The sequence below is a fragment of the Anopheles coustani genome, chromosome 3, assembly GCF_943734705.1.
Source record: "Anopheles coustani chromosome 3, idAnoCousDA_361_x.2, whole genome shotgun sequence".
In the NCBI taxonomy this organism is placed as follows: Eukaryota; Metazoa; Arthropoda; class Insecta; order Diptera; family Culicidae; genus Anopheles; species Anopheles coustani.
Window position 1 is genome coordinate 86,974,675 of NC_071288.1, and position 22,622 is coordinate 86,997,296.

General features: G+C 41.8%; 3 protein-coding genes across 4 annotated transcripts; 2 read left to right on the forward strand and 1 right to left on the reverse strand.

Moving 5' to 3' along the window:
* Window positions 1–888: 888 nt before the first annotated feature.
* On the reverse strand, window positions 889–21,319 carry LOC131272795 (protein argonaute-2). Of its 2 annotated transcripts, none has more exons than XM_058274650.1 (12): window positions 21,202–21,319; window positions 16,018–16,092; window positions 13,230–13,839; window positions 12,568–12,662; window positions 12,258–12,480; window positions 11,935–12,180; window positions 11,702–11,867; window positions 6,529–6,868; window positions 6,279–6,445; window positions 5,694–6,212; window positions 5,083–5,252; window positions 889–4,997 (listed from the first exon to the last, which is right to left on the reverse strand). In XM_058274650.1, exons 1-12 carry the CDS (start codon window positions 21,317–21,319, stop codon window positions 4,859–4,861), a joined length of 2,868 nt encoding a protein of 955 aa, XP_058130633.1. In that variant the 3' UTR covers window positions 889–4,858. The 2 variants fall into 2 exon arrangements, with proteins under 2 accessions (XP_058130633.1, XP_058130634.1); XM_058274651.1 differs by lacking the exon at window positions 21,202–21,319 and adding an exon at window positions 19,442–19,806.
* On the forward strand, window positions 20,516–21,892 carry LOC131272799 (uncharacterized). Its single transcript, XM_058274658.1, has 3 exons — window positions 20,516–20,746; window positions 21,507–21,634; window positions 21,717–21,892. The coding sequence occupies exons 1-3, from the start codon at window positions 20,601–20,603 to the stop codon at window positions 21,890–21,892; spliced, it is 450 nt and encodes a 149-aa protein (XP_058130641.1). The 5' UTR covers window positions 20,516–20,600.
* A 72-nt stretch (window positions 21,893–21,964) lies between these two features.
* On the forward strand, window positions 21,965–22,265 carry LOC131272800 (uncharacterized). Its single transcript, XM_058274659.1, has one exon. The coding sequence runs from the start codon at window positions 21,965–21,967 to the stop codon at window positions 22,148–22,150; it is 186 nt and encodes a 61-aa protein (XP_058130642.1). The 3' UTR covers window positions 22,151–22,265.
* Window positions 22,266–22,622: the final 357 nt, after the last annotated feature.

The following is a 22,622-nucleotide window of genomic DNA, read 5'->3' on the forward strand; positions in this document are numbered from 1 at the left end:
TGCCACTTGCTCATCACCTCACCTTAATTCCACTTTCGCTCCTTTTCTCTCCTCTGTCTCTCTTCGCTTTCCGTTGCCATTTTCTAAACGATTGACAGTCCCAACACAGATGCACAATTCGGAATATTATTAATTTAAGTGTTTGGTATCTCTTATCAATGTCCGTTTTACGCGTGCGCTTTCCATGTTTTTCCTTCATAAGAAACAAAAATCTTTTGCATTGTTCTAGCCATCTTCATTCTCATCTCACCATTTCTCTTGCCCGACCTTTCGATTCCTCTTCTACCGCTCACCATTCGTGCAATTGTTTTGCTTAAAGTTTACGTTTGTCTTCTTACTTGACTAACTTACTTCTTTAATACGACATCCATTCTTCATGCCACATTGCGGTCCTGTTTAAATGATTCTTTGTTATCGGCTCTTTCCTTTCTGACGTTTCTTTTTTATCTAAAATACAATGTTACTCCCTTTATAATTTCTTGTATGATGGTTTGCTGTTTCACCTCACACGCCCTTGCGCTACCTTAATATGTTATAAATCCCTTGTATGAGTTGAATATAGTTATTGGTTTTTCTTTTCTCTTTTTTTTTGCCTGTCCCACATTTATGCTCAGTGTGTGATTTGGTCACTGTTTTCTTGTTCTTGTTACTTGTTCTACGCGCCTCCTTCATACATAAACACACAAGCCTCACTCTTGTGGTTTTTGGCGAAGGAAGGGGCAAAGTTGGGGGTGTTTAAAAGATTCAATGGTTTTTTTGTTTGTTTTTCATCTGTTTCATTTTTGCCGAAACGGAATAGAGGTCTAGCACGGTTGCTGGGGCAACCCAAAGTTCATTCGTCTGTGAGAGCAACTGAAAGAGTTTCGGCAACGAATATTTTTTACTCTGTTCACTTATGCTGCAGAATTAGAGGCTAAGTTCCAGTGCATAAAAATATATGTTTATACTTAGTTTTCAGTAGTTTTTTTTGTTTTATTCGCGAAACCTGACTGTGGCGCCACCTTTCTTCTGTGTTTGCTTAATAAATAAAAAGTATACATAGCTACGCATTCGAAAGACGACCGCAAACAAAATAAACAGCTTTAACGTACTGTTAATAATAACACTAGGGGAGCAGTGGGTACGCTCTATGAATCCTTGTTTTGCACGTTTTTAACTAAAGTTGTGTAGATTTGGTTACCGTCGAAGTGAAAAAGTGTTTTTTTTTAGTTTTTTTTTTCATTTTAATTCTTACAATCTAATTCCCGGTCTGAAGTTTCATCTTACTGGACGCCCGTAGTAGGCTACCTTGCTAGTGGTTATCGTTATTTTGAATGATTCCTTTTTTTTATTTAATGAACGACTCATTAACTAATTGTTAGCTTGACACACGTTGTTGTTGCGAACTGATATTTTTTCTATTGATGGATAGTTAAGAGAACCCTTTGTTGCTTTCTGTGTTTTTTCCCAAAACCACATACTCGTCCGTCGTCATCCTCACCCGATTTCAAAGTAAGCCTCATTCGATTTTTCATGGGTAGTCCCTTTTAGTGGACCAAGGTTAAAATTCAAAGCTTGCCATCTACCTTAAATGGTATCAAAATTGTACCATTCGTTTCCTAGACACGTATCTACCTTAATACCGTATGTAGATGCTCAAACATTAACGCTACGAGAAAAAACATAAGGCTAATGAAAGCTACGTGTGCAACGGATTTAAAAATTGGATCAATATTCATATGATGTTAGTGTTTGTTTTATTGCCCTCCGTATGTCTTCTTCCGCGAGCAAAAACACTCCCAAAGGCTGTGCTTTGATAGGGAAAACAACCCGTGGGTCTCAGCCAAGCGGTCGTTTCACTCTTCTGGAGGGCCATTTGGGTTTATTTAGAGGAAACTGGACTTGGATCCATCGTTGGTGCTTACTGAAACCTCAACAAGATATACTTTTTTTTTCGTTTTCGATAGCGATTCGAAGGAAAGACGCCAGTATGCATAATTTTCCTTACGTTCCTTCCTTTCCTACTTATTGCCTTTCTGCTCCATTCTTCATCATTTTTTTCTGACTAGCGCTTTACGCCGGTCAATCTGGTTTTTAGTGTGTGCTGGGTGGGTCGATTCTTGTTTGGTTTTTTTTGGGTGTCCATGGGGTGTCATTTTTACAGATGACCTATGATCAATTTGTGTGTGTGTGTTTGTGTGTGGTCACAATCCGTTACTATTAGTTATCCTTACGGTTAAGTGTAGCAGCCAGACAAACACCTGCAGCTGCATCATCACACAGATTCCTCATTTGTGTTTTGTTTTACTTTCTGCCCTTAGCTGTCATTACTGTTTAGTGTCGTGTCCCTTAATATGGGCCACTAAGACTACTGCTGTTGCTGCTGCTGCTGCTATTGCTGCTGTGGCTGCTTCTCATCTATTCTTTTACCCCGCTTTCTTGCTATATCTTCAGTAGCATCCATTGTTTGACACACGATTTGCAGTAATAAAAAGCCTCCATCGATTCGAGAGGATTTGATTTGATTTGATTTTCACTATACATGCCATTTTGCATCGCTACCGGTTAAAATGGTCGCCATCTTCTTTTAAATATACACATACATTTTACTCCTGACAAGCTGGTTAAGCCGCGGACTCTGAGATGTCGAGAAAACGTGTACCTTCCGCGTCCCTACACTATCCCCGCCCCCAACCGGGGCACGGATACGCGCGCTTCGGGCATCCACGTGTTTTGCTGAGAATTTAATAATTGTTTTTTGCATACCTTATGCTTGGATACATCCTTTTCCACGATCAGTGTACTCAATTACTACGCTACGATTTGATTAGGTATGCTTATACGGTCCGTCCAATATTGTAGAACAATTGATTGTTGGTTAACGTTTCCTAATTCCCGGCACGTTTTAATTAATGTTCTGTTGCGTACTGTATCGCAGTTTTCTGCGGCGTTCAAAGGTGACACTAAGCAATGCAAACGTAAAAAACGAGAACGATGAACAATGTTTAACTATTTACAATCAACTCGCGTTTCGCGACAGCTTTCTATAGGACACGACGTAAGAAAGGCGCCACACGTGTAGTGGCCTAAGTAGTGTGTTGTTGTGCTATCCCAGCGATCGAGTCCGTGGTTCGAGTGGCAGTCGAAACGGTCTATAACTAAAGTAATGGTTAATGACAGAGGTTCGGAGGAAATGGCGACGAAGATGCGCGCGCCCAAATCCTTTCCAACTGCTTTGAGGATCATATTTCAAGATCGTCAGATTTCGTTACTGGTTCTATTTTTTTAGCAAAGTATGGTAGATGAGCGGTTCAGGCCGTAAGAGAGGACCGTTATGCAGGTAATGGTAAATATTTATCATTAACAAAAAAAGAAATGCTAAACCTAGGTCTAAAAGTCGGATATATTGCATTGACAGAAGCAAAAAACAAACAAGGCGAAACAAAATAGTTCACCGTATTTCACGATCGACTCATTTTGTGGCGCTTTCAAGACATTATCTGAGACCTCAAAAAATACAGCCATAATGCTCCTTCTTTCTACTGACTTCTTTGTTACAGTTTGTAATGAATAATTGTTCGGGTGGTTTAATGCTCGATTGCTTAGCACATTACTCATACGAAGTATGCGTTACAGGATCATATTGGCAGGAAACTATCTCCTAAATTAAAACAATAAAAAAAATATGTAGAAAGCCTTATTCAACTATTAACTATCCTCCTAGATGTCTTCTTTCATACGTTTTGTTTTGGTTCACGTTCCGTGAACGTATTGTGATCCTGTTGGAGTGATTTCGTTAAGCCGTAAAAAATCCCTTGTATTTCAATTGTACTAAACTATTACCGACTAACCATGTGTACACGCGAGTGAACCTTGTTGTTTTTGTAAATCCGATATCACCCAATGCTGATACCTTTTTCTTCATACTCTCACATGATTTCTAATTTTCCCACTATAATCCTTTGTAACAACAAAAGCTTTGTTTTTTTGTTTGTTTGTTTTTTCTTTAAATTAATTAAACCGTTATTGACACGAAAAAGAGAAAAGCAAGAAGTAGAGGTACTATTTTTGTCGTATGTTTTGGGTACTGAAACCGTGGCTTTGGTTTCTTGTTATACGCACACGCGAGCTTTGCCATTCATTGCTTCCCTATCCAGTTGCAATAGCAAAAGAGGCAACACAAAAAAAAAACTTTAAAGCATGATAGCGGCCAATCGACGGCTCATCTTACAACAAACCTCGGGGTTAGGTCACAATTGGGGAGATGTTAAGAAATAGATAATTGTTTTAAATAATGCCTCTCGACACTTTGAAGTAAGTCACACTTTGATATTGGAGAAAAGCTGCTACACGCACGCTTGTGAGATGCGTTAAAACCGAGAGCTACACGCAGCATGAGCATGATTTGAGCGTGTACGTGTTATTAACGTATGGAATCATAGTCGTTCGATCGTGATGAGCAATACGCAAAATTGAAGGTAATGCCGCCTGCCTGTGTGGTGGTGTTCCGAAAAACTAAAGCCTTAAATGAGCGATACACATACGAAAAACTGTGTACCGTATGCGCCGAGATCGGGTAAATAGCGATATCGTTTGTTCCTTCTTCTCCTCCTGGGCATCTTCCGTTCTTGCTTCGAGTGTGCACGATGATGAGATGTCGACATAATAATGACAATGATAATAATGATATCCTGTTTACGAAGCGCTTACATGGCGCACTCCTCTAATCTCCGTGGATGATATTCGTTTTGGCGTTGGTACGGCAGCGATCGAATCTCGTGCCTTGTATCTGTCTGTTTGCGTCTTCGCTTTAAAAACAACAAAAAACAACTGCAAAACGGAGCACCGGTGGTGGCTTGAAGAACCCCGGCGTAGCAGCTTAGGCAAAGTACATAACCTTTTTGGTGTCGGCGTGCACGGTGATCGCGCGGGCCATCGCACCGGGCGTTCTGTCCTCCGAGCAACCACTCTGGTGAGATCCTTCGCCGGAGTCGTGTTCCTTCTCGACCAGATGGTACCTGTGGGAGGAAGAGGGTTGGATGTGGGTGTCATTTCAATGAGGGACAAAACACGGGACTGCGGATTTGGCGTTCCGCTTCTTACCTCGCCCTAAATGCGACCAGATGTGCGTAGTAAGCGGGCGCTGGAATGGACACAGATCGAGTACACCGGACGTACGTGTGACACAGCTGATATGTGAGGCACTGCAGCTCATCCGACTCGAAGTGATTGTCATCCCAGAGGACGTGGTAGTGCGATGGGCGACTGGTACCCTGCAGAGATAACGGGATAAATGTTCGGTTCAGATGTCTTTTCACTGACCCCAAAGATTCAACGACAAATTTTTGCAGTAAATTTGAATAAATTGTTTCTGCGTCACAATATTTGGACAAATTTGACAGCAGTGGAAAGGTAAGGTATGAAGAAACAATAACCAGGGATTACTAAACACAACCATATCGAACTAAGCGAGCAATCGTTGGTTGGCCAACATCATTTTATTTTGCGTTGGAGGATAGCGGAAGCTTCAACATTTTGAGAGTACTGTGCAGAATCAATAAACTCCGATAGAGTAGTTTTGAGCTTCATTAGTGAATTGTAAGATTAGAAACCAGCTTGTTATGAATTTTATAGATGCAGATTACAAATAGTTTGTTTCATTTTACCGCCAAAATACGTCATACACCCTGTATAAGTTCGAACGCAGTCCATACCTGAATACCCTGGTGGCTGCAGAGGTAAAAGTCGAACTCGGTCGGGTGGGTGATGCCGACGTCCACCGTCGTACCGGCTGGAATGTTGCCCGACTTGCCACTTTGTTCCTTCTTGTCCGCGCAGAAAAGTCGCGTGTGGTGGCGCTTCTGCACCACGATGAACGTAATGCCGGGCTTGTAGTCGGCCTCGAGCTTGATGCACGCCTCGCGGATCGCGGTCAGCTCGTGCTGCAGCACGTGCGGGAACTGGCCCTCCGACACGCCGTCCCGGTAAAGGATGATGCGGTGCGGCTTGAAGCCTCCGGTCGATTTGTAGAACATGATCAACAGCTCGCGCACCATACTGCTCAGCTCCTGGATGATTTCCTGCCGATGTTGCTGCACGCGCACCGTCGCGGCGTACCTCGACGGATGGGCGTCCATCGATCCGACGACCGCCGCTATCGAGGGCTTCTTGTTATCACCCGCCGGCGGATGGGTGACATCGGCACCGAGGAAAATAACGGGCTCGTCGAATACCTGCCGGAATGAATGCCGGGTGGGGACGGTTAGTACGATTAATAAATCGATCGTTGACAATCATACCTTTGGTCTGATCGATGGCACCAGGATCGAGTTGATTCCGCCCAGTTTCACGTTGATCTTCAAGCAGAGATTGGACAGCGTTTGTGGTGAAGTTTTGTTAACGTTCTTTGCCTGCACGCACTGTGTTGCCATGCCGAGTACCGTGTCTCCAACTCGCTTGACTTCGGCTACAAAAAGACAAAACAGAAAACATAACCCATGAACGATCCGAGCAACCACAACCCATCTCCAAACCGAAAGTAACCCCTACCGTAGACGGGCGTCTTGCCGGGAAGCACCACGACGACCAGCTGCAGATGGCTAAAGGTGCTCTTCAGATATCTGAACATCGGTTCCACCTGGTCCGGGCCGGTCGCGTACTTGCAGAAGCACGGCTGTCCGATGATCGGCATGCCCGCGTCGTTCGATATCTTCTGTAGCTGCTGGGTGAAGTTGCGCAGGGCGTCCTCGCGCACGGTCCGCTGCGGCGCGAAGCAGGCGATGGCCCACACGCGAATCTCGACGCCGGTGAAAAATTGTTTGCCTCGCATATCCCAAACCCCTTGGTTTGGTAATGCTAAGCTCACCTTATTCTGTGGACCAGAGAGTAACTTGTTCGCTGATTTTAATATGCCTTCTTACGGGAAGCGGATTACGCGCTAGCCGGCTACAAGCCGAAGGATCCAAAACGTAGACCATGTGTGGGTGTGTGGGTGTAGTGAATGTAAAAAGATTTCATTGGTGCACAACTAAACATTCGTATACTTTATTCCCTCATATTAAAACCTACTTTATTATTCAATACTGAACGGATCAAATCCCCTTAACAGCATCGTAATTAATTAATTGTTCCAAAACAGCATCATCCAAAATTGTTATTAAAGAAACTTTTTTGGATAAATAGGCTTGCATTATTTTTATTTCGGAGGGTAAACTAAGGGAGCTTTTCCAGAGGCTAGAAATCTTCCTAATGGGTCCTTCTTATCGATAATTACATTTATACTATCCCTCAAAACATGAACAAATAGGAATATATTCCTTGTTACCTACGTTTTCATTTTTGCAAATGTCCAAGCAAGCATAATCACAAGCCGTTATTGGACAACTGCTGAGAAAAACTTGCTTGCATTGCTTCAATTTCGGAGGGTAAACTAAGGGAGTTTTCCAGAGGCTTGAAATCTTCCTAATGGGTCCTCCAATAAGAAAATAACATTAAAACTGTCTCTTTGAGCTCAACTAGATAAAAAAATATGCTCTGCTATTTTTCTAAATTTCAACAAATGTCCAGAACAAGCTTCATCACAAGGCGTTATTAGACAACAGTTGAGATACTCCTTGCATTGTTTTAATTTCGGAGGGTAAACTAAGGCAGTTTTCTATAATTTAGAAGTCTTCCTAATGGGTCCTCCAAATTAAATTTATTAGATTAGTACAAAATAGCCTGAGTTGACATGAAAGCATACAGTTGAAATCGTCCATATTTTACGCTATTATTCAAAACAGAAACATCTCAAATCATCATGAAAGAAATGTTGAGAAAACTTGCTTGCTTTATTTTAATTTCGGAGGGTAAACTAAGGGAGTTTTCTGTTGTTAAGAAATCTTCCTAATGGGTCCTCCAATCAGAAAATAACATTAAAACTGTCCCCTTGAAATCGACTAGATAAGGACATATTCACTGTTATCTTTCTAAATTCCAACAAATGTCCAGAACAAGCATCATCACAAGCCTTTATTGGGCAACTGTTGAGTAAAACTTGCTTGCATTGTTTTCATTTCGGAGGGTAAACTAAGGGAGTTTTCCAGACGTTAGAAATCTTCCTAATGGGTCCTCCAATTTAAATTTATTAAAGCACAAAATAGCCCGAGTTGACATGAAAGCATACAGTTGAAATCGTCCATATTTTACGCTATTGTTCAAAACAGAAACATCTCAAAACATTGTGAGAGAAATGTTAAGAAAACTTGCTTGCTTTATTTTAATTTCGGAGGGTAAACTAAGGGAGTATTCAAGAGGTTAGAAATCTTCCTAATGGGTCCTCCAATTAGAAAATAAGACTAAAAATGACTCTTCGAACTGAACTAGATTGAACAATATCTCCTGCTATCTTTCTAAATTTCAACAAATGTCCAGAACAAGCATCATGACAAGCCGTTATTGGACAACTGCTGAGAAACTCTTGCTTGCATTGTTTTTATTTCGGAGGGTAAACTAAGGGAGTTTTCCAGAGGTTAGAAATCTTCCTAATGGGTCCTCCAAATGAAATTTATTAAATTAGTACAAAATAACCCGAGTTTACATGAAAATATACAGTTGAAATCGTCCATATTTTACGCTATTGTTCAAAACAGAAACATCTCAAAACATTACGAAAGAAATGTTCAGAAAACTTGCTTGCATTGTTTTTATTTCGGAGGGTAAACTAAGGAAGTTTTCTATTGTTAAGAAGTCTTCCTAATGGGTCCTCCAATCAAAAATAATATTGAAACTGTTTCTTTGACCTCGACCAGATAGGGATATTTTCCTTGCAATCTTTCTAAAATTCAACAAATGTCCAAAACAAGCATCATCACAAGCCGTTATTGGATAACTGCTGAGAAACTCCTTGCATTGTTTTTATTTCGGAGGGTAAACTAAGGGAGTTTTCTATTGTTAAGAAATCTTCCTAATGGGTCCTCCAAAACATTTGTAAAATAAGTACAAAATAGCCTGAGTTTACATGAAAATATACAGTTGAAATCGTCCATAATTTACGCTATTGTATAAAACGGAAACATCTCAAAACATTATGAAAGAAATGTTGAAAAAACTGATTCGCTTTATTTTAATTTCGGAGGGTAAACTAAGGGAGTTTTCTGTTGTTAAGAAATCTTCCTAATGGGTCCTCCAATCAGAAAATAACATTAAAACTGTCCCCTTGAAATCGACTAGATAAGGACATATTCACTGTTATCTTTCTAAATTCCAACAAATGTCCAGAACAAGCATCATCACAAGCCTTTATAGGACAACTGGTGAGAAAAACTTGCTTGCACTGTTTTCATTTCGGAGGGTAAACTAAGGGAGTTTTCCAGACGTTAGAAATTTTCCTAATGGGTCCTCCAATTTAAATTTATTAAAGTACAAAATAGCCCGAGTTGACATGAAAACATACAGTTGAAATCGTCCATATTTTACGCTACTGTTCAAAACAGAAACATCTCAAAACATTGTGAAAGAAATGTTAAGAAAACTTGCTTGCTTTCTTTTAATTTCGGAGGGTAAACTAAGGGAGTTTTCTATTGTTAAGAAGTCTTCCTAATGGGTCCTCCAATCAAAAATAACACTAAAACTGCTTCTTTGAAGTCGACTACATAGGGTTATTTTCCTTCCTATCTTTATAAATTTCAACAAATGTCCAGAACAAGCATTTTCCAAGCCGTAATTGGACAACTGCTGAGAAAAACATGCTTGCATTGCTTTTATTTCGGAGGGTAAACTAAGGGAGTTTTCCATGATTTAGAAGTCTTCCTAATGGGTCCTCCTAATTAAATTTATTACATTGGTACAAAATAGCCCGAGTTGACATGAAAACATACAGTTGAAATCGTCCATATTTTACGCTATTGTTCAAAACAGAAACATCTCAAAACATAATGAAAAAATGTTGAGAAAACTTGCTCGCTTTATTTTAATTTCGGAGGGTAAACTAAGGGAGTTTTCCAGAGGTTAGAAATCTTCCTAATGGGTCCTCCAATTAGAAAATAAGACTAAAAATGTCTCTTCGAACTCAACTAGATAGAACCATATCTCCTGCTATCTTTCTAAATTTCAACAAATGTCCAGTACAAGTATAGTCACAAGTCGTTATTGGACAACAGTTGAGAAACTCCTTGCATTGTTTTAATTTCGGAGGGTAAACTAAGGAAGATTTCTATTGTTAAGAAATCTTCCTAATGGGCCCTCCAATCAGAACATAACATTAAAACTGTCTGTTTGAACTCGACCAGATAGGGATATTTTACTTGCAATCTTTCTAAAATTCAACAAATGTCCAGAACAAGCATCATCACAAGCCGTTATTGGACAACTGCTGAGAAACTCTTACTTGCATTGTTTTTATTTCGGAGGGTAAACTAAGGATGTTTTCTATTGTTAAGAAATCTTCCTAATGGGTCCTCCAATCAGAAAATATCATTAAAACTGTCTCTTTGAACTCAACTAGATAAGACAAAATTTCCTACTATCTTTTTAAATTTCAACAAATGTCCAGAACAAGCATCATCACAAGCCTTTATTGGATAACTGCTGAGAAAAACTTGCTTGCATTGTTTTCATTTCGGAGGGTAAACTAAGGGAGTTTTCCAGAGGCTAGAGATCTTCCTAATGGGTCCTCCAATCAGATACAAAACTGTCACGTTAGGTTCGAAACTTTAAACTGTCGCGTTTCACTCGAATAGATAGGTAAATATTCCCTGCAAGCATTCTAAATCCCGACAAATGTTCAGAACAAGCATCTTCACAAGCCATTTTTAGACAGCTGGCGAGAAAAACAAGCTTCCATTAATTTTATTTCGGAGGGTAAACTAAGGGAGCTTTCCATAAGTTCGAAATCTTCCTAATGGGTCCTCCTTATAAATTAATACATTTAAACTGCTCAATCGATCTCAAATGTATAAGAAATATTTCCTGTTATTTTTCGAAATTTCAACAAATGTTCAAAACAAGCATCATCACAAGCCGTTGTTGGACAACTGCTAAGAAAAAATCACTTGCTTTCTTTTAATTTCGGAGGGTAAACTAAGGGAGTTTCCTACAGGTTAGAAATCTTCCTAATGGGTCCTCCTAATTATGAGTGTTAATTGTATACCCAGCATTGTATAACCCGAGTCGGCATGAGAACATACAGTTGAAATCATCCTGAATTCTCATAGTTGTTCAAAGCAAGCATCATCTCAAACCATTATGATAAAAGTGTTGAGAAAAATTCACTTGCTTTATTTTAATTTGGGAGGGTAAACTAAGGGAGTTTTCTATAGGTTAGAAATCTTCCTAATGGGTCCTCCTAATCTATAATTAAATTTGCGAAAACGTTAGAAACGGACATCATCCCGAACCAACGTCGGTATTGAGCAACCAGTTCGGTAACTCTTGCTCCCGTTGTTTTAATTTTCAAAATAACCCTCAATGGATCCTCTAAAAGGACTGTTAAATAAATATATAACTATCCTAAATCAAACACAAGATCAAACAAGTTGATTCTTCTTCTCTTTTTAAAAAGAAAATATTCTCTGAATTCAAAATCATTCTGAATTCAAATACAAATACAGATACAAATTCACACATGTTCCACAGGCTTGGTTTGAAAATCACAAAGATTGGAAACAATCAAATAAATACACCACACACACAAACACCCACACGGGTCATCACGTCTCAGTGCCACACAACTCGGATAACTTACTTGTCCGCTCATGCTGGAAACGCGACCACCGTACTGTAGCTTCGGCGGCGGCAGCACTCGACCGCGCACCTCCATCATGCTGTTCGAGATGGCCAAACCAAACTCCTGCACGTACGCGTCGTTGTTGAAGTCGGCACGGCGCACCAGATTGTTGATTTCGCGCTCGCTGCAGAAGAAAATCAACAGCATGGTCGTTAATGAATGAGAACTCCGAGGGTTATGCCAACACTTACCGATCGGGCGCCGATCGTGCGGTTGCCTTGATCATGGTCGACGTTTGCATATCGGTCAGCTTCTTGATGCAGCGCTGGCCGGCGACGATGTTGCATACCTCCAGTGGGAGGTAGGTGTGTTTGTGCTCCTGGCCAACCTGCAGACACGGCAGATGCGGATAGCGCAGCTTCATCTTGTACTTGTCGAGGAAGTATTTGGCCACCGTACACTCGACCGTTTGGCCGTTCTCTAGCTGCAACGGGAAGCTGGTTGAAGGAAAGAGAAAATAAGGTGCATAGTGTTACTTGAACTGATGCTAATTTGGTGAGGACAGGACACTTACGATTGCATTTGTGCGGGTCGTCTCGTGACGTTGCATACGCGATACTTTCGGCGCATCGTGCCGCAGTGTGTGATTTCGATCTTCAGCCCCTTGATCTCCTTCGTGAACTTGACACGCTGGGAGTCGGTCAGCGGTTTGCGCTGCTCGTTGATGTCTCTGATGTCGAGCACCTCGCACATGAACTCGATGACCGGTTGTGCTTTGTAGAAGGCCGTGGCCGAAACTGCAAACGGGGTGAAACAAAAATTGGACATTCATGAATGTGACTGTGGCAAGGGAGATTAAGTTTTCAGGTCTCCCTATCTCTTACCGTCAATGTTCAGCATCATTTTCCACTGTGATGGTCGAACACTCTGATGGAACCCAAACCATACTTCACGACCGCCTCCGAGAGGGTGATAGTAACTGCAACGAGATTCAATAATTAATCATCGTTTTGATTTACCCACATTTTATCGTCCTTCAGTACACGATCAATTTCGTATTGAGACTCAAAAAACACTCTCGCCTATCAATTAAGATTTCCTTGTAAACAGATTGTGAATGAAACCAAAGAAATCTTTTTATGAATCACAATACAGTTGCCATCTATATAACTTGTCCCATAGTTGGAATAGTGCTGTAACTTTTACCTCTAAGATATTTGTTTTAAAAATAGCTCATACACTTCGGTCTCTAACGTATCTGAGTTTTTTGTCTCTAACTCATTACCTTTTGTTTCGTGGTCATGTGGTTTTGTCTCATGATTTCAATTTTGCCCCAATTTTAAAATTTGATCTTTCGGCATAAATTTAAAGACGAATATTATTGTTTGTAGTAAGAATTATCTTATAAAGCGGACGACAATCAAGGTATTATGTTACTTATTGATCAACATATGAAAAACAACAGTAGTGACAACACCTCATCTACTTTCGATATAAAATTTGACAACGACTGTAAGAAATTGACGAACCAAGGAACTGAACCTACCCATCTGGAGAGCTGAAGAAGCTTCTGCCGACCGGGGTGTAGGTCATGCTGGGCAGATGGCGCATCACGACGTCCAGGGCGAGGATCGCGTCGTACGGGATCTGCCGAGTGCGGCCCTCGAGTGCCTCCTCCAGATTGAACAGCGACACCTGCGCCACCCATTTGATCGTGACGCGGAACACCCGATCCTTGCCCTCGCCCGGCAGCGTCACCTCCAGCTCGACCCGATCGTTGCCGATCGGCAGCAGGTCCCGCGTGTATAGGTTGTTGCGCCCATCGAAGACGGGCTTCAGCGCCCCGAACATCTTACTGTACGCGTGCACCATCGTCTCGATGATCTCGCGGTTCACCTTGCGCGGGCACTTGTCCGGCTGGATGTTGATGTCGTAATGGTGCACGTAGCCGCGCGGCATCGTGATCTGGAAGTGGTTCGCCCGCAGCACGATCGGGCGGCCCTCGCGACCCAGGTTCGGCCGGCGCGGGCACGTAAACACCGGTAGGTCTGGCGGGGCGGGCGGTGTGGCCGGCACCACACCGAGCGCCTGGGCGCCCTGCGTGCCCGTCGTGGTCGCCACCGTGGTCGGGTTGACCGTCGCTCCCGCTGGTGGTGCTGCGCATTGGAGATCGTTCGGGGTTCGTACGTCGTCGTTGTGATCGTTGTTGTTCGGGATCAAATTTTTTGTTGGATTAAATTTATGGTTCATTATTTTTGGGGTCAACAAAACCGCAACACACAAAAATAACAAATATCGCGCAACCAAACAAACGATTGATTGCCAAACCAATTGTGGGAAGGTGTTGTGTCAAGATTGCGAACAGTGGGATTTTAGTTTTACGCGCACCAACGAACGCAAAGATAACCCAAACCCAAATCGGATCGGTTGATCGATGAGCGGGTTTGGAAAGGGATTCGGTTGATGATGTTCGATGGCGTGTGAGGGCCAATGAAAAGAGGAAAAAATAAAAAAATAAACAAACAATCGATTAACATCGTTGATCGTGGCAGAATGGCGTTGTGCTTGTTCTAATGCTGCCCCCTCTGATGGGACGATTTTACTGTGAACATGATGATGCACTGATGATGATCTTGCACTAGCACTATTATCCCTAAGGTGTGTCCCCGAATGACGACGACGAGAGCTTGGGAGGAATTTGATTCTCCCTTCCCGTACGATCGTCGTGAGAACGATGAAAAGCTGAAAATGCTGATTTTTCCTGTTAAATATTTACTAGCTGAATGTACACACTTTCCCTAAGCTTCAATATAATCAACTGATGGATGGAAAAGAATCCTGGAACTATATACATTTTTATTGCAAAAGTTGCTGATTTTTTTGTTTGTTTTGTTTTAAGAGCAATTATGTTAAGAGATGTTAATTTTATTAATGCTCAACGAGTGCCAAAACCATCTGATTTTTGTTTTTTTTTTTGTTTGCAGTTTTTTGTACAATTCTTAACATCATCCTCATTCATTAATCCTATTAATGCAAAAAGGAAGAAATAAAACGTTTGGCCAAGATTGACACGAACAGAACGAAAAGTAAAATGAAAGTAACGAAAGAAACCGTTCGAAGAATGAAGCAACAAATGGAGACAATTTTTCACATAAGTAAAAACAAAAAAAAAAGGACGTAGTTTGTGTGCATGGAAATCCGCTGCGACATGTTTCTGTTTTTTTTATTTTTTTTGTTTTTGATTTCCATTTTCCACGAGAGTACCAAGGGAAGTTACTTCATTGATATTAAGATGATAAATATCAGTAATTATCAGACATACTTGAAATGCTAGTAATGTTGAAAACAAAGCTAATTTAGTCACGAGTGGTAGATAGAGGTAAGATTTGTTATCAAACACAGTTAGTCACGAACATTGATCAAGTTTATGTCAAAACAAAATTTAGAATATATTTACAAAGCATTTTTAAAAGTTCAGTTCAAATCAAAAGTCGTCATGGGAAGCAGATCAAGCTTTTTTATGAAACTTTAAAATGGTGCGTTATGAAGACATGATTTTATCGACATGAGTGAGAGGGCGAAGAGTTTTAAAATGATGATCCTTGAAGCTGAAACTTGAAAAATAATTTTCGAAAAATCGAACTATTTAGTTTGCGCCTTGCAAAACTGTACCCCCAGAAAATTTACTTACTTTTTTCAAAAGATAAAAAAAAAGTTAAACATATCCTTTATGCCATGCTCAAGAATGACCCCCCATCGCACCAATGGAACGCGGAAAATGTAAACCAAAATAAACAGACACCATCGCGACGGAAGCGGAATGTTACAATGTGAAGATAAAACAGGATGACAAAACGAACCAGTACAAAAAGGAAACCCAACGAAAACAAATGGTTTGTGAGCAAAATCCTGCTTCGTTCACGGGACTGAACAATCGTTATCAGACGGGTTTTTGTTTTTGTAAGTAAGGCACTTTGTGGTGGAGAAGAAATTTTGCAATTTTGATGAACACATTTCGATTCTTTTGTTGTAGAATTTTCGAATGTAGATATTCATAAATTAATTACTTCTTTTCGTGAAACAATCGTACAGATCTCTTAATTTTCATCTATGGTTTTGGTTTTTGTTTCGCCAATGTGCTGCTGTTCCATTATGTTGTTTCTTCAAATAATTTCTTTGCAAACTTTCCCTGTCGGACCAATAGTTTCATATCCTTTTTGCGTTACCAATGAATATTTAATTGCCTTATTTTTGTTTGCGCTTAGCTAAGGTCTGCGATAATTTATGAATAATAGATTCGAAAATAGTTCGAACAAAATAAGCAGGTATTTTACGTGAGAGTGTATCGAAGCTGGTCTGCGACTGAGACGGACTTGGAGGCCTTGGCGGCGAAGAAGTCCATGGTGATTCTAAAAATAAAAGAGAAGAAAAAAGAAACGAAAACGATATTTTCTTTGCGCCACTTTTTGTATACCAACACCAAAGAGTAGGGGGGGTGGGGGGGTGGAGAAGAAAAACAAAAGTCAAAACAAATCCAAGCAAAATCCAAAACAACTTCTGGGGGGAAGCAAAACGGGACGTAAATCGGGAGGCAGCAATACACTACAGCGTGGAAAACGCGGGATTTCCGTGGAAAACCCGCGGGCGTTGGGGTTGCGGATTCGGGATTTCCCAAATCAAAAGAAACTAAAGTCACTTAGAAAACGGGAAAACATTTAATTTGGTACAATGTTCCGAACCATGTTCCGAGATTCTTTTTGTTCCTGAAAACCTGTGACCTGGTAGAGAAGTGTGGTCAATCCGAACCGGATGCCACACATACGAATTTGATTGTTGACATGTAATTGTACTGCTTTTCAAAACAGAAACTAAAATCGTAGTAAACATATCGTGAAACGATACTTCCTGTATGTGCACCCGAACACGTGGGCTGCACAAATCCGGTGACTCATAAAGAATAGTTTGTGATGCAATATTGATTACTCATTCTCATTTGCTTGCGTCAATCGCAAGGTAGGGTATTTAGAAAAATCAACCCGATGCTTGTGACTAAGAACCAGTTTTGAACGATTGACAAGCAAACTTTCAATGTGTTTATATTGTAGGACGATAGCAAACGACAACTGTGGTTAAAGATAAAGTTAAATAATTTTTATTTTTATATTCAGTAGCGATTGCGAAACACGATCCTTATCAATTAAAATGCATTAGTTCTGTTAAGTGTTAGTCCGGAATGTATGAGATGCGAAGATGCTGATGTGTTTGCAATCCTATTTACAAACGTTAACGTGAAATATGTTCAACTTTTCATTATCATAATCGTATCACCCACACACACACACACACTATAACCCCTAATTTCCCCCCGCTCGGCTGCACCACCATCGAGATTCCACAGTTCATGCATACACATTACGACATAGATTAGAGACACCGGAGCAGAGCACATGCACACAGCATAAGTTAGTTGAACACTTTAGCCACACTTCTAAAACTCGATAAGCGAACACGGCCAACTCGACACAATCGTTTCGTTGCTGCGATACGGGTGATGTGTGTAATTTCAAACGCTGCTGGGGATAAAGTCGTAAAATTACGATGGACTCGAGCGCTGCATCCTTAAGGCATTTGGGAAGTCGTGACGAAAGCAAAGAGCAGTAGGCAATGAATCGAAGCCTTCACGACGGTTGGTGAGCAGTAAAGCAACAGATGGAATTGTTCATAATTTTCCCACTTTACCCAACGAGGTTCTCGTGTGAGCCTATGAAATCCTACGAATGTTTATGACTTTTCTTCCCACCCTCGTAAAGGAATCCAAAAAATGTGTATGGCAATCGTTTCAAAAACTGACAAACAATGCAACCAATTGATTGGTTTTAAAATTTAAAAAAAAAAAGTATAATTGTAAAGCGCCTCTTGTAAGTCACATTCCATTCTGCGTCGTTCGGATTCCGAAAGGTCTGGGAAAAGAAACGCTTTCGTCGTGCTCTTTCTTGAAGGAGCATAAAAAAAAATCTCTTCATTCCTAACACCACTCGCTGGCGATAGAAGTCGATGACCTACAAAATCTAGTGTACAAACGTCAGCGCGAGTGAGTGAGCGAGAGATTGCTGGCGGCGTGTGTGCGAGAGTGAACCGAACTGCGCACCGAATTACCGCTAGAAAACCAACACAGTCGCGGGGCGTCTTGACCGGATATGTTGGGGAGACGACCCCAAGAAGGGGAAGAAGCAGAAATGCGCGTCCAAAAACATGCCGGAAGAAAGCAAACAACGAAAAACAAAGAAGCCTCGCACCAGGACACGGACTGCACCTGCGAAAGCCCGCGAAGGTTACGGCGAAAGGACGAAAAAACATCGCCGCCTAGTGTCATCGCGTGTAGCAACGGAAGGCAGGTGTTTTGGTGTGTGCGTGCACGGTGGGCATTTTAACACGGAACAACAAAGAAGAAAGGAACAGGGGGAGGAGGGCGACGTGTGTTGTTTTTTTTCCAATGTTAACTTTGGCGGCGATGTTTTACCAGTGATATTTTGGGTTTTTAAATTAGATTACAACGCACGACGGTTCCCCGTGTTTGCATCTCAACATGCTTCTTCCATCATTACTCTTTGTTTTGGTTTCGAAACGTTTTAAAGATTTATAAACATAAAAATCTAATCAATTTCGGTTCAAATTTAATGCTTTCTTAAAAGCTGCTAAACAATGTACATGGGAATATCAATGAATCTAAATCATCAATTTCTCTACATCACTTTGTTAACAATTTCTGCCTTACCATTTTGATAAGAATAGATCGACACTCTTATGAAAGAGTTTCGAATAATTTCTTTATCTTTGTATCCCATGTTCAACTTCCATTACATATCGCAATCATACCTCTATCAACACGAACATTGTCGATTTCACAACAGACGCGAATACGAGATTGTACGATGACAAACACGTGTTGTGGAATTTCGTCATCATTTCGTATCATTCCAAAACCTCACAAAGGCCAGTACACATTTGTGGACGGCAACAACATAATCAAATCCATATTTTTCCACCAGAAGCCAGACCACCGCTTTGTCGCTACAAATGAATAGAATCGTTATTTGTCTTCAATGAAAGTAAGCGCTGAAATATCAACATCGAAAAAAATGCTGCGCTCAAAAGGCGGCTGCTGCTCGTCTGGGTGGCGCCATGCCACTTTCGTTGTGTGTATTTTGTCAAAAATACTCCTCTGGCGCTTGCGGCGTTTTCGATGTTAATGGAAGTTCACAAACCCCGCGGATGGTTGTTTTTTTATGCTCATTCATACAGAAGTACCAATGAAGCGTTTTATTCTTTATTTTTACCGACTTTCCGACAACTTTTTCTTCAATCAAATGTACCGTTTTGTGCAATCTAAACGTCAGGTAGTAATCCTCCGCTACCTGCTGGGTAGCATGTTTGTGTCTGGTACATGGTTTTTTTTGAACAGGCAATTTTTTCCGTTCTTAGCACTCAGTGGTTGTGGTGGTTTGTAACATTCCGCAACAATACAACACACGCACCAAAACACACACACACACACACACAAAACACCCCTCGCAACACCAACACAGTCACAAAAACCACCCTGCCGCGCACAACCACACTGACAACAACTGCTGCTGCTGCTGTTTTTGCTGCTGCTGCTGCTGCTTTTGATGGTGCTGATGAATCTGCTTGCTGCTGGTGGCGATGAATGGCGACGATTTTTCCTGCTGTGCTAATATTTCCCCGAACGTTACTTACGTTGCCCTACTGGATACATGATGACGGGTTGTGGCTGCTAATCGTCGTAAACCTTCCGCAGCTCAATTTCATGCAACGGGAACTGCACACCACACGACCGAAAAGTGTGTCTTTCTGCCTCCCCTCTACCTCCACTCGCACCTCTTTTCTCTACGCAATTATTTCATCCACTGCTGCCACCAACTTTGCTGCGTGGGGCGAGCTGAAACACCTCGCGAAACCGTACCGCGCTTGATAAATCGCTTTTTCTCGCACACGCGGGGCTACCGAATCACTGTTGCACTGCCGAAATCACTCGATTTTGCGACGCTTCGCCACGAGTCTGCGGTATGGATGGTATTATTTTCTGCTGTTCTTCCGTTTGCCACCCCTTCTAGCTCCAGCGATCGCAGACGCACGACTGGCACACACGGGTTAGTGTTGGCAGAATCGGGAATCGGAAGATTTGAAGATTCGATCCCTAGACGGATTCTAATGATTCCAATCCCATTTGACGGGTTCTAAAGATTTGATCCGATTGTGATTCAGGAGTGGGGGAAGTGCGGAAAAAACAACAAAAGGACTCACTATTTCTTGAAACAAAATAAACTTCTCGGAATAAACTGGGGAAAATCAGTTAGTTCCTGCACATTTCGCAGGGCTAAGTGGTCGTGTTGTTTGAATTTAATTAAAAGAAGTTTATGGAATATGCTGATTTTCATACGTAAATCATTGAATAAATTTATCAAATGATATGAAAAAAGACAAGTTGGATGTGCACGTATGATTTGACGTATTGGGATTCGGATTTAGAAAGATTGGAATCCCAACCGGGAAATGATTTTCCCACCACTAATACCGTTCTCAGTCATTTCGATTGGTAGATTACCGATTCAGTGACCCTTACGCGAGTAATTCCTGCTCTTTTCCAAGGTCAAATTCCCGTTTGGCCAATGAGGTGACTAGGTTCAAGTGGGTTCTTTTTGAGTGAACCTAGTAGGTTAATTGGAACGAGTCTTCGACTCGCTTCAAATCGTCCGAATCCGGATTTTGCCACCACTACTAGAAACGTCATTCTGGTAAGTTGCATTCAGGTGATGTTATGAAACGGATGTAGTATTTTGCCGGATTACTTTTGCAAGTGTTGTTAACGTTAAATAGGGAAAAAGCACGCTAGAAAATGTCCATCAAGGTTGGAGGAGCGTTTCGGCGCTCCGGTGGCATCGTGTCGGCCATCGGAAAACAGCTAAAACTGGTCAACCTGAAAGCGGTCCAGCGAATCACCGTTTCCTTCGATCCATTCCACGAAAGCGCGGTCCCGACAAGGTAAGCGATGAGAAAGGCGCAGTAAATGCTTGCAATCGCGCACTTGCCGAGAAGCCAGGAAGAAATGTGAAGATTTCAGCATGCTGCACGTTGTGCGCCTGCGTGCGTCAAAATGAAACCATGTTTGCCATCCATATTTTGAGCGAGAGGAAAATATTTGCAGTCCCATTCGAGTTGGCCACACTTCGGGCGAACGTCCATTTAGTTCGTTGTGTTTTTGGAAAGTAGCTTGATAGCAGTGAAAAAGCATCGTTTTTCGACGCTTTATAAATAACACATCATTCGTTGAAAGTCAGGTAAGAATCGGAACATGGAAACTTCGGAAAATTGTCAGCCCACATAGGATGGGGATGGTGTAGGAAGTATTTATAGGATCTAGCGAGACTCAGGTCGGTGCGGTGAAGATGTGTGGTTCACATCAACTTCCCGATGGAAATTGGGGCGATTCGGCTTACCATTGAACGATTTGCCCATTATTACTCCGTTCAGCTGGATGTGTGTGGCCATATCCGAGTACGACAAAGGGTGCAGTTGCTGCGTGGTTCCGGGCGTTAATTCCCGTTCGGTTGACATGCTTGCCGTTCAATCGTGCGCACCGTCTGAAAGAGATGGAAACAAATGGAGTAGGAAAGTTAGCATGTTCAAACTAAATGAGAACAACATAAACAGAATCCTGCGTCTAGAATGTTCCTTCTGACCTAATATTCAAATTACAAGAACATCCCGGGTTGCTGTGATTAAATGTTGTGTTCATTTGCAGGGAATTTTTGCACCACCTCTCGGCACCAAAGATCTCACAAACCAACCCGACGTGTGTGCTCAAAACGGAAGTGTTCTGCGATCGGAGGCCACCGAGCGTCGTGTTCCAGCTTATACCCTCGGTGCAAGGTAATGCAACAATTGCGTCACCATCATCACGTCCCATGTTTCTGTTTAATCAACCCAGGTTCTGCTCTCTTCCCCCTTTCAGCCGAAGCGAAACTGAAAAAGATTACACTGGACAGTGAGAACCTGTCCACGTTGGAGCTACTCAAGCTGTGCAACAAGCACGTGAGCACGTTGGCCCCGAAGGAAATCGCGACGAACGTGGTCAAGACCAAGTCGGAAAAGAAGGCCGGTGGTGGAGCGGGTGGCAAGCGCCGCTAGGGGTCGCAAACGCACTAGCACTTTCTCTCGCGATCGGCGGACGGCGGCCACACCAAGGGGAAGCAGCACAGGATGTCCCACAAAAAGCTTAAAGGTGGACACATGGCCATCATCGAGAACTGGTACCATCAGATACCGGCCTTCACGGACGTGTTTACGGAGGAAAGCTTCTACATGTTCGCGGTCTGCTTCGTGCTGGCCACCCTCGCCGTCGTGTTTGTGCTGTCGCGGTTTATCACCCTGAAGCCGGTCGACTAGAATGGAAAATCGACTGCTGGGAGGGAACACACACACACATACATACAGAAAAACAAACTGCATAATAATAGAACCCAATGACGGTAGGCGGACGTTCGTAGCCGAACTGATGTGAAATTAATTTTCTGAACGATTTTTAATTGCTTTCTATGGCTGGAAAGAATCTTCCGGATGAAATATTCATATATCACACATGGAACGTGTTTCTGCTTGTTTGTTTCGTTTTAGGTTTTGATTTCCGAATGCACCAGTTACAGCATAACGAATCCCCGTGACGGCACTTTGGGTATGTTATCAGTTTTACTTTATCAATTTTATACACTATCTTATCGTTGAAGCAAATTTGCTCCATCGGGCAAACGGAAGCGAATCAAACAAACCGATTTGCGTCCGTAGCATGAACATGGGAAACAGATTTACATTAAAATCAGCTTAAAAATGCGCTAACGTTCCTGGGGTCACATATAAATCT

Coding starts and splice junctions, on each gene's coding strand:
- LOC131272799 (XM_058274658.1), top strand. CDS start 20,601: ATGTCCATCAAGGTTGGAGGAGCGTTTCGGCGCTCCGGTGGCATCGTG. Junction 20,747..21,506: donor GAAAGCGCGGTCCCGACAAG/GTAAGCGATGAG, acceptor GTTCATTTGCAG/GGAATTTTTGCACCACCTCT. Junction 21,635..21,716: donor GCTTATACCCTCGGTGCAAG/GTAATGCAACAA, acceptor TCCCCCTTTCAG/CCGAAGCGAAACTGAAAAAG.
- LOC131272795 (XM_058274650.1), bottom strand. CDS start 21,319: ATGTCAACCGAACGGGAATTAACGCCCGGAACCACGCAGCAACTGCAC. Junction 6,446..6,528: donor CGGCAAGACGCCCGTCTACG/GTAGGGGTTACT, acceptor GTCTTTTTGTAG/CCGAAGTCAAGCGAGTTGGA. Junction 5,253..5,693: donor GCAGCCACCAGGGTATTCAG/GTATGGACTGCG, acceptor TTATCTCTGCAG/GGTACCAGTCGCCCATCGCA.
- LOC131272800 (XM_058274659.1), top strand. CDS start 21,965: ATGTCCCACAAAAAGCTTAAAGGTGGACACATGGCCATCATCGAGAAC.